The sequence below is a fragment of the Xyrauchen texanus genome, chromosome 21 (genome assembly GCF_025860055.1).
Source record: "Xyrauchen texanus isolate HMW12.3.18 chromosome 21, RBS_HiC_50CHRs, whole genome shotgun sequence".
NCBI lineage: Eukaryota > Metazoa > Chordata > Actinopteri > Cypriniformes > Catostomidae > Xyrauchen > Xyrauchen texanus.
The window spans coordinates 25,134,611-25,146,698 of record NC_068296.1 but is presented as its reverse complement, the minus strand read 5'-3'; the positions used below and the strand labels follow the sequence as shown (position 1 = coordinate 25,146,698).

At 39.9% G+C, this 12,088-nt stretch overlaps 1 protein-coding gene across 1 annotated transcript; it reads right to left on the bottom strand.

Moving 5' to 3' along the window:
* Positions 1–9,584, bottom strand: LOC127661370 (hyaluronan synthase 3-like). Its single transcript, XM_052152023.1, has 3 exons — positions 8,955–9,584; positions 1,712–1,813; positions 1–1,573 (listed from the first exon to the last, which is right to left on the bottom strand). The coding sequence occupies exons 1-3, from the start codon at positions 9,582–9,584 to the stop codon at positions 644–646; spliced, it is 1,662 nt and encodes a 553-aa protein (XP_052007983.1). The 3' UTR covers positions 1–643.
* Between the last annotated feature and the right edge of the window lie 2,504 nt (positions 9,585–12,088).

Below are 12,088 nucleotides of genomic sequence, written 5' to 3'. Positions count from 1 at the left end.
TGATGAGAGAATTTGTATTTTAGGTTGAACTATCCCTTTAATCTTAGTGAAGTATCAGAAAATCATATTTAAATGTAGTTGTTCAAACTTTCTTGAAAGTCCTAACACGTTACACCTCAAACGTATTAGCAGCACCACAATCTTTTTTTAGAATTATGCTGGATTGTCATATAAAACACTAAATAAAAATAATGAATGATTTGGGCAAATACTGTCAGCTTAGTGTCTTATAAAGGTGTACCTCACATGTTGGAACACACCTTAACATGTTGATCACTATATTAAGTATAATTATAAGTACAAGCACCTTAACTTAATATGGCAATCTAATGACATGAACTTATCGCTCCATAACTAACATTTGGCTCAACATTTTGCACCCACCATGGCTAGCCACCTCAGTGTATGCTTTACAGTATATCCATGAGAAGCACCGTTCCTGATTTCAACAGATGCAAATTATGGCTCTGTCAAAAACTCTTGATTATGGTGACTGCTTGAAACCATCTATCAACTGATGGCTTTGGACTCATGATCCATAATCATAACCAGATTGCAGCACCAGGTAAAGACAGGGGTCATTTCAAATGAGCCCTGATAGCATGTCCTGCAGCACCACTAAATATGTTTTAGAGAGACCATGCTAGGCTTCAGCATAGGACAGGTGATACTGTTCCTCTCTTTTGGTACAGCGCTTGGCGACTATGGCAAGGTAGAGTACCAGGAGTATGAGCCAATAACAGGCATAGAGGATGGTACCAGCAATGAGAAGCGCCTTCTCTGTCTCACTTAAGGGCTCCTGCACCTCACAGTAAATGGTGTAAACCACGCCACCGATCAGAATTGCTGCCCATACTGTCACAGGCACAGCTCCAATAAGGTTCACTACTATCTTTTTCCTGCCTGATGTGCCCCAGCCTGCTTTGTTAATAGTCAACAGTGCAAAGATCTTAGCTGGTAGCAGGCTGGACATGTACAGCAGAGAGTACAATGACATGAAGATCATAACAAGGCTGCCTCGTAGGAAGCACGCGTAGGTGGCCTTTACCATGCCCACCAGCTGTACTGTTAGCAAGAAAAGTAAGATGTTCCACAGCCGACCTCGGTAAAACAGATGGATTACTGTAGCCACCAGAAAGAATGGGAAGAACCCAGTGACCACAGATTCATAGGTCATCCAGAGGCTGTGCTTGTGGAACCAAAGTGCGTTATAGAGCCACTCTCGAAAATAAGACTTGCTCCAGCGGGTCTGCTGGTTGAGCCAGCGCAGGTATTGCGTGGGGGTCTCAGTCAGGCATTGTGAACGTGCTGTGAACTTGGTTTTATAGCCAAAGCTGAGGACACGGTTGGTGAGGTGCCGGTCATCACCAAAGCTGCACTTGCTGCCTAGAAATGTCTGGTGGTACCAGGGCTCCAAGAACTGCTGGAGGAGAGAGTTGCGGTACATTCCCAGAGGGCCACTGATGCATTGCACACATCCAAAGTACGACTGGCAAGCCCGCTCCACATTGAAAGCCATCCAATAACGGACGCTGCTCAGGAAGGAGATCCAGGAGTCGTACTTGTTTAGGATCTGAAACAGACAATGGAAAAACACTCAACGAACACAACATTTACAACAAAGCTCCTCAGATGAGTTACAGTGGTTCTATGTCAAAAGTCATTCCGCACATTTATGACTAATAAGTCTTTGTCCGAGGCAAAATCTCACCTGAACATCTCCTCCCACTCCACCCACTTGCGGATCCTCCTCTAGAATTTTTAGCATCTCAATTGTGCATGCTGGATCTAGTACAGTGTCTGAATCACACACCTACAGACAAAAGAGATATATAATTATCAGGTGTTAAATTGGGCCGGTATGGTCGGGGAAACATAGTGAAATTTCGACACAACACCGGCACCTTCAATTCCAAAAAGAAAAAGAAAAAATGCTTGTTTGTCAATTCATACAATTTATTGTATTCTCTGTTGAGGTTTTTGTTTGATCCATTTTACACATTCCATCTCTATTTAGCAAGCTTACTTGCTCAAATATATTTCAAGTGAATTACACTCTGTAACACAATTTTGGTTCCTGGGTAGTAAGTGTTATTTTCTAATTGCTTATGCCTCAAAAGTATAGAAAATGGCTATTATTCGCCACAAACATTGCTTTTTTGACCAGGACAGTGATATTTTAAAATGAACCTATTTCCAATTAGAAAACAGGTGAATTTTCATTTTCATTCACATAAAGTCAGAAAAAAAAAAACATATAAATCCAAATGAACATGTATTTACACTAAAGTAATACAAAAATGACTACAAAAGATTTAGAAGTGAGTAGTTCTTCGAGATTTACGATTATACTGTAAAATTCACGAATCAGCACCCAAATGTACTCCTCATACTTCAAGGCATCCAGCAAGGTCTTGAGGCTGCTGTAATCCTCTTTGAGGTGCACCAAGTGAGCCAGGGGAAGAGATGGGTACTTGTTACCATTATGGAGCAGCACGGCTTTGAGGCTCCTGGATGAGCTATCAATGAAGAGGTGCCATTCATTCTGGTTACAGACTGGTCACATTGTGGCCAAAAAGTAAGGTCCGGATACATGATAGCAGGTGTATTCTTGTCAGTCCGATGTTTGGAAGGGTCCACACCATGCAGAAGTAGCAGTTGCTTGAGTGGTCAGTGGGTTCCCAGAACATTCTTGGGATAGTGAACTTCATGACTCTCTTTTCCCCTGTGTACCATCATACAAAAATACATTTATTTCACCCATGACTACTTTGTAAGAGATTCTCGCAACATTTTTCATATATGAAATATTTTTCCAATAAAATTGAAAATTGTAAAACATTTTAAAATTAAAAACGTTTAAAATGTAAAAAATTAACACATTTTATTACATAAAATTCAGAGCAACAATTGTCCATCTAGCCTTCCAGAGTTTTTTTGCAGTACTCGCAGGTGAAATGAGGTGCCAGGGTTTGTCTTGATCACCGACAGACATGCCGCAATATGCCTTGTAGGCCTCACACATCTTAGCAGATGCTTCCACAAAGTTCTTTTTCGCTCTTATCTTGATAAATTGGCCGCAGACATAGGAAAATGCATCTGCCAGATGCTTACAGCCTCTTGATGCAATCTCAGAAAAATGCAGATATGTATCCACTTTGGCAGCTAGAACTAAACTGAAATGGTGGGCTTAAGGCCCCTGTATTTATATTAATATTTATATTACTGGAAAGTTATAGAAATTTCTAGAATTTATTCCAAGTTGGAATGTTCTGGAAACTAGGTACATTTCAAAATATCACTGTCTTGGTCACAAAAGCAAAGTTTGTGTTGAATAATAGCCTTTTTCTATACTTTTGAGGCATAAGCAATTAGGAAATAACACATACTACCCAGGAAACAAAAAACGTAAAATTTCAAAATATGCCATCAAATGCTCACCTGTTTCTTCTTAGATACACTGATATGCAGTCCAATTTTGCTTCGTTGTTAAAAATTTCTATACACGAAGGGGGTTTGAATCAGAAATTACTCACATCCAAAGCACCAATAACATTGACCAATACATACAACTTAACAGGTGCGGCATGGCGATTGGGAGAACCAGGACTTTTCCAGCTAGGCCAGTTGCGAAATGGGCCGAACGGGCAGCGATAAGCTGAAATGGGCCGCCTCGTTATGCCGAACGGGCCACGATTGGCTGAAGAGGGCCGCAAAACGGCTCTGCGATATGCCGAGGGGGGCAGTGATATGCAGACAAGGACAGGCTGAGCTTATTATAAATTATTTATTTGACCGTCTCTACTTCCCTGTTAATTTATTATTCAATTTAACACTCTCTACATCAGGGGTCTGTTTTTTTTTTCTTTCTTTCTATCTTTCTATCTTTTTTTTAACCCATTATAGACCTTTTAATGTTTGTCACAAAGCAGGCTAGTTTACAAATTTTATTCTCGAAACATTAACCGTTACCCTAAAAGGGTAACGGGTAACACAACTAAATAAAAAAGGCTGCATGACTATGATCCAAACACAACTACGATGGCGCCACAGATGGTCGCCGCAGATGGGCGCCTCGGTGTGGAGCTCTCCAAGTCTTTTGTTGTTTTTGTTTGTTTGTCCTTGTTTAGTAATCTTTTTCCAGTCAGTTTTACCAGGGACAAACTGCTGAACATTCGTCAGCACATACCAGATAATCTTTTCCTGATTTTTGAATATTCAGACATTTTGCTGGACATTTTAGTCGGAGGCGCAGATGTGTTGTTTAAACGCGCTACGAGACACAGGCGAGGGAAACGAGCTGGCGCGCTGGTTAAACTCCGTCAGCGCGGCGTTCGTACAGTTATGCCAAAGAGGATGCTTACAGGGGTGGGGATAAAGTCTTGTATAATCAGGCCAGGAACACACTGAATAAGGAAATCAGAGTGGCTAAAAGAAGCTACTCTTGAGAAGCTGAAAAACAAGTTTTCAGCTAACGACCCTGCATCAGTGTGGAGTGGCCTCAAACAACTTACTAATCCTACCCCCAAACCTGTGGTGGACCAAAGACTGGCTGACAACCTGAATGTGTTCTACTGCAGATTCGAAAGGCCCAATCTCACACCCCACACGCACTCGGATCTTAACTTCACACAAACATTAACACCTCCTGCAACCCCCCTCCTCCCCCCTCCTGCTACACAACCTGGACTCAAGATCTGTGAAGACGATGTGTGCCGTGTCTTTCGGAAACAAAGGTCAAGTAAGGCTTCAGGCCCAGATGGCGTCTCAACAGCGTGCCTTCGTTCCTGTGCTAACCAACTGGCCCCCATCTTCACACAGATCTTCAATAGATCATTGGAGCAGTGTGAAGTCCCATGCTGCTTCAAATGCTCAATTATCATCCCTGTCCCTAAGAAACCAAAAATCACAGGACTTAATGACTACAGACCTGTTGCCCTGACGTCTGTGGTCATGAAGTCATTTGAGAGACTGGTGTTGGCCCACCTGAAGTATATCACTGGACCCTTTCTAGATCCCCTTCAATTTGCTTATCGAGCGAACAGGTCTGTGGATGAAGCAGTCAACATGGGATTGCATCATGTCCTGCAACATCTGGACAGACCGGAGACATACACAAGGATTCTTTTTGTGGACTTCAGCTCGGCTTTCAACACAATCATCCCAGCAATTCTCCGGTCTAAGTTAAACCAACTCCCTTTACCCATGTCTATCTGTCAGTGGATTACCAGCTTTCGGACAGGCAGCAGATTGTGAGGCAGGGAAAATTCACTTCCAGCACCTGTACCATCAGCACTGGTGCCCCCCAGGGATGTGTGCTCTCCCCACTACTGTTCTCCCTGTATACCAATGACTGCACACCCAAGGATCCTTCTGTCAAGCCCCTGAAGTTTGCAGATGACACCACTGTCATCAGCCTCATCAGAGATGATGATGAGTCTGCATATAGAAAGGAGGTTGAATGACTGGCTGTGTGGTGCAATCATAACAACTTGGAGCTGAACATGCTCAAAACAGTGGAGATGATTGTGGACTTTAGCACTGTGGCAACACTGAGTCATTCAGGTTCCTGGGCACTACCATCTCACCTGAAGTGGGAGACACACATTGACACCATTGTGAAAAAGACCCAGCAGAGGTTGTACTTCCTTCGCCAGCTGAGGATGTTCAACCTGCCACAGGTGCTGCTGATCCAGTTCTACTCAGCAGTCATTGAGTCTGTCCTCTGCACTTCAATAGCTGTCTAGTTTGGTGCAGCTACGAAATCAGACATCAGAAGACTACAGAGGACAGTTAGGACTGCTGAGAGGATTATTGGTTGCCCCCTGCCTCCTCTTCAAGAACTATACACTTCCAGAGTGAGGAAAAAGGCTGGAAAAATCACTCTGGACCCCACTCACCCTATTACACTCATTTGTAATAGATTTGCACTACGTGTGTGTATGTGGGTATGTATGAAGGTATGTATGAAGGTGTGTGTCTGAGTGTATGTAAGTATATGTCTAATTTTTTCTTTTTATTCTTCTTTTTTTCTTTTTTTTTTTCTTATCTATGTCTTGCTGCTGTTTTTGTATTGTTGTACACTGTAAGCTCCTGTCTCCAAGACAAATTCCTTATATGTGTAAGCATACTTGGCAATAAATCTGATTCTGACTTCAACATTTCTAAATTGCACAAATAAAAAATACATATTCATCTTTCACTTGTTTTTGCTCGCATGTCAATGATGCCGAGATCTACTTATATAAGGTTTACCTTCAAACTTAGTAGCACCAAATATCACAAGTAGCTTCAAGAATGGACACAGAGTGGCCGTAAAACACTTCACCTTTAGCAGAATATTGCACTAGAGATCGTTAGGTTTGTGAGCTAGAAAGAGCGCATTCCCATGGATGGTTGCCATACTGTACAAAATATGTATAACATTGTGGAATATTTCAATATAAATTTTTATTATTTTATTCATTTTTATTGTATTCTTTTTTTATGTGGGGTTGTGACATCACCCGACTTTAAGGTTCCCCCAACTCTGAAATCCCAAATTAACCCCTGATTATTAACAGTTAAGAACAAAAAATATCTTTTGCAAGTTTGATGCTAGGGATGTCATAAAATATTGATATATTAATTATTGATCGGTACGTTATTTTATCTATACATTTTTGAGGCATCGACACATTAACATCAGCCGACATGCAAATTAGAAGCTTAATTTGTGTGCTTTCAATCCACTGCCAGTTGAATTCCATGTAATGCAATCTGACGTAATTGCTTTGGGAGATCACAAGAGGGTGACATATCACACAGAAATTTCGAGCTGATGGCAGTCCAAAGCTATGAAGCTATGAAGTAATTTGTTAATTACTTCTTCAATAATTAACAAAGTTGACTCCAGCCTGGTCTCCTAAGCAACCAAATTGGCCCAGTACTTCTTCAATAATTAACAAAGTTGACTCCAGCCTGGTCTCCTAAGCAACCAAACTGGCCCAGTTGCTAGGGAGTGTAGAGTCACATGTGGTAACCTACTCGTGGTCACGATTAGTGGTTCTCGCTCTCAATGGGGTGCATGGAAATTTATGCGTGGATCGTGGAGAGTAGCATGGACCTCCACATGCTGTGAGTCTCAGTGGTGTCATGCACAGTGAGCCACGTGATAAGATCTCATAAGCGGAGGCAACTGAGACTTGTCCTCCGCCAGTGTATGTAACTGTGCAAACTGAATGATTAGAAATGGCGACGTTTATTATGATATTTCCCTGTATGTAGCCTTGAATAGTTCTTTCATTCAAGCTGCCAAACCATAAAACGACATATTTGTTACTGAAAATCCATTGTGTAGGCCCTATGAAAGAAACACAATATATAATTTAGTAATGACAAGAGTAAATAATCTTTGTCTTCTGATAAGGATTTGGATCAAACTTAATGGTAAACTATACGAATTGAGCTCTGTGGCGCTACAACATTTTTAACAGCCTCCGGAGATGACGAGCCGGCGGTATGTATACTTTAATAGAAAATAATTTAAAAAATGAAATTTCAGAATGTGCCATGTCGTCCGTCAGACAAGTCCGGTGTGCGACACACTTTAATTTACCCTGCCGCTCGCACTTTACTTAAGTTTTGTTGAGAAATATGTTTAAAAAGACAAAGACTATTGTTAAACAAGCCGCCCTATTCAAATCTGAAAAAATATTAATTAATATCGATAATCATCTGGATATCCTTCTGATTATCCATGCGTGAAAATGGCATCAATCCCAAGCCTAGTTGATGCTGATGTAGACTGTCTGAACAATAACTGACTTTTACAAAAAACTAGAGGCACAGATGTTTCAAGGTCATCTTAGTTTCTGCAGGTATCAGTCATATCCTGAGCAAAAGAAATGAAAGGCTGCTGACAGCACACAGGTGTGTCAGGACTATAGGTGACAGGAAAGTGACCTTTGACCTCACTGCTGCACAGATTTGGATTATGATTATTCAGGACAAATCTAGGTCTGTTTAAAGAAACATTTCACTCCAAAATGAAAATTCTGTCATTATTTACTCACAAAAATGTTGCTATAAACCTGTATTAATTTCTTCTGTGATACACAGTGTTGGGTGTGATCCCATTACAATGTAATTTGTTACGTAATCTAATGACTTTTTAGTCGAAAGTAGTGTAATGCATTACATTTTGAATTCTTGTAATCAGATTACAGTGAGGTGATGAGTGTGTCTTGTTTAACAATGAACAAGAAAGAAATAGACATTATTTTGAATTTGTTGAGCAGAAAAGTGTTTTAGAAAGTAACTTGAAATTAAATTAATTAGTAATCTGATTAAAATTTTAGAGAAATAATTAGAAATTTGTAGTGGATTAGTATTTTTAAGTAACTTACCCTACACTGAATACATGTAGGTGATTTTTTAAAAGGGTTAATTTGCCATAATGTACTGTAAGTGAATAGTGACTCAAGCTCATAAAAGGACAAAAACACTGTTTAACCACAGTAAAAGTACTCTATATGTCTCATGCACTATATTCCAAGTCTTCTAAGGTGATCTGATCACTTTGTGTAATGAACAGAACACCATCGTGGTCATGAGACTAAATTAAGACCAATTAGGTTTGATGTTATTGATGTAGTCTCCATATTTTAATTTGATTTGACTTGAATTTATTAATATGATTTGATTTGACAGTGAAAATATTTCTGTTCATCGAACAAAGTGATCATATTGCTTTAGAGGACTTAGAATATGGTGCACGAGTTGTATCAGCTAATTTTACTATGGTTTTATGTTTTTTTTTTCCCGAGTCACTATTCAATTACATTATTGCAAATAAACCACAAAAGAAATGAAGTAATATGGGTTTGAAGCAATTTTATAATAATGACAGAATTGTCTTTTTTGGGTGAACTATTCATTTTGGTGAACAATTCCAGTGGTGTCTGCAGACTCACCTGTATGTAATCCACAGTATTTCCCAGTGCTTTGAAGGCTGTGTACATCACCTCCCTTTTGCCTCCCCACTCTTGCATAATACAGGAATACAGGCAGCTCTGTACCACCTTGGTCACCCGTGCAACCTCCTCTGCATGCGGTGAGCCCTTTCCTCCTCCTCCATCTCCGTCGCTATGGTAATTCCCGTTCCACACCACACATCCTGTATGCTCCGCTCCCCCCAACACCTCCTGGAAGATATCCATCATGTAGGCATCTTCCTGCCGGTTCCCATCCACCACCAGCACCACTTTAAGGCCTGGAAAGGAAATGCGCTGTACGCTCCGCAGACATTTGCGGAGGTAGTCCGGATCCTCCTGGTAGGCTGCGATGCAGAGGGCCACACTGCGCCAGAGGTGCTGGGGTCTGGAGGGTCCCCGCATTTGCCTGTGCTCCAGGAAGGCAAAGAGGCTCTGCAGCAGAAGGTGGAGGGATAGAAAGGCTCCGTACAGCCCAAAAGAGAGGTGATGCTGTTCAGTGTGTATGAACTGGTAACCAGTCACGTAGGCCAACAGGATGGCAAAAAGCACCACTGCTGCAAACAAGGTGGTGGTAAAGATCCGCACCGCAGTGCTAAAACGAGAGGGCATCTAATGATAGAGATAGAGAGAGAGAGAGAGAGAGAGAGAGAGAGAGAGAGAGAGAGAGAGAGAGAGAGAAAGAAATAGCAGTAATTACTAATATATTTAATAAGACAGATAAATAAGTCAGCTGTGACAATAATGTTTGTGGAATGCTTGAGATGTCACAATTTCTATTAATGCAATTGGAAGACTTTTTTTTAATCTAAAATGACTTTGTAAAGTAACAAATTACACTCACATTACTGTAATGAAATACTTTTCCCCAAGAATTTTACTTTTTTATGTAGATTAAACATTTTATACTTTTACTTTTAATTGAGTACATTATAAGTGCTGTAGCTCTACTTTTACTATGCTATTTTCCCGCTGTTTGTGTTTGCTAATTCCCTGTCCTGATTTTATTTTTATTTATCAAAATGATTGGCTTGAAAGAGTCTCGTGACACCCGTCAAATCATAATCACATGTAAAAAACTTGAACGGCAGCTGCAGATCTGACGCCAATTGTTATGGGTGTGGAGAATGCCTCAAGCACAGTTTACAGCTGAACATAACCAGCTGCATCCTGAATGGATTTTTACAGTGAAAACAACATGAAAAATTGCATGATTGTGTCATGTGTTTAACTTGCTCAAGCCAGATATCAGCATTAATCCTGCCTCTAATTTGAAGAAACATATCAAGGTACATTTTATATTTCTGCTTACTAGATTCTGTGTGTCTATAACGTATCCTTTAATTTAACTATCTATCACTGAGATTATTGGGCTGCTGTGAGAGATTAATGCAATGTTATCAATAGGGCTGGGCAATAAAATTATCTAGATGTCTATTGGAAAAAAGAGAAATGTCCTCGATCAAGAGTAGTTTTCTATATTTAGCCTACGTTATACATCTAGAACAGGGGTGTTCATTACATCAGTCGCTATAGCAAGAGCACCACTGATTGGTTGAACTAGATGAAATATAAAAGATTGACTTTTTATTTCCCAACGTCTGTCGTTGCATGCTGTTTGATTGACAGGCGGCTAATGTTTGAGCGCTAATGCGTAAATGATCAAATACACTTTATTATTCCGCCAATGCCTGTCTTGTGTAAACACAGTTGTTTATGTCTAAATTGAATCCATACAACTCCAGTGGTTTAATCCATGACTTCAGAATTTATGACAGTAGGTGGGAATATGCATAAAGAATGTGAATCACCAAAAACACAAGAAGAGAGTGAAAGTTAAAGTGGCGTTTGACTGAGCAGGGAGGAGAATTAATAGTAAAAAATAATTAAATATTGATCTGTTTCTCACCCAACCTATCATATCTATTCTGAAGACATGGATTAAACCACTGGAGGCACATGGATTAAACTACTTTTATGGTGATTTATGTTATTGGTGGAGCTTCAATATTTTTGCATTGATTCACTTTCATTGTATGGACCAAAAGAGATTTTCATCTAAAAAATTTAATTTGGGTTCTGCTGAAGAAAGAAAGTCATACATATATAATGGCATGAGGGTGAGTAAATGATGGGATGAAAAAAATATTTTTGGGTGGATTATTCCTTTTAAGCGTGCTGTACCAAACAACATTTCACATGCCTGCTCTACCTCCTCTATTGTGCAGGGCGTGACAAGTGACCCTGCTTATTTAGCATTTTTTGCATTCCTTGCATTGTTTGAACATGTTTTATGCACAACAATAATGCTCTGTCGGCATTAAGGGAAATTTAGACCCTACACGTAAACTGATTTTTATGCATTTTTTTCATACCTTACAATTTAAAATGTTATAAGTGTACTGAAAAAAACTTTAATCTTTTCATTTCTGTTCACATCATGACTTCCTTTTATTTTTTGGAATCAGATTCATGTAGATTATCATAGATCAGTGATGTATTTTAAAAGTTGGCATACAGTGTTCATTATAATGGGGCATAGATTTTGCAGCTCAGTACTCAATACTCATGAGTAGTTTTAAATGAGCTACACTTTTACTCTTACTTGAGTAGTTTTTAGAACAGCTAATTTTACTCTACTCAAACCACATTTTCTGGGAAGTAACAGTACTTCTACTTAGTATGATTTTTCTGTACTATTTCCACCCCTTCTTGGAGTGCATTCAAGGTATACATTTCTGGGCAGGATATGTGTTGCTTGGGAAACTGACCCACGACTTTGGCATTCTAGTGCCATGCTCTACTAGTTCAACTATTCTGTGTTGTTCAAGCAAGTCTGTATCAGTCAGACCCTTGTTAATCATAACCCATGGCTGCCTCTACTCTTGGCATATTAGAGACTGAGGGAAGAGTAAATAGTAAGACCTCATTATCTGTTCTCCCTTCATAGCAGAGTATTTCCTCTTATTGCCCCTCCCACCAGCAGCTACACAGTGGGACCATAATAGTTACTGTTACCTAATTAATAACTTTAAGGTATAGTTCACCCAAAAATGAAAATGATCTCATCATTTAATCACCCTCAAGTCATCCCAGATGTGTATGACTTTCTTTCT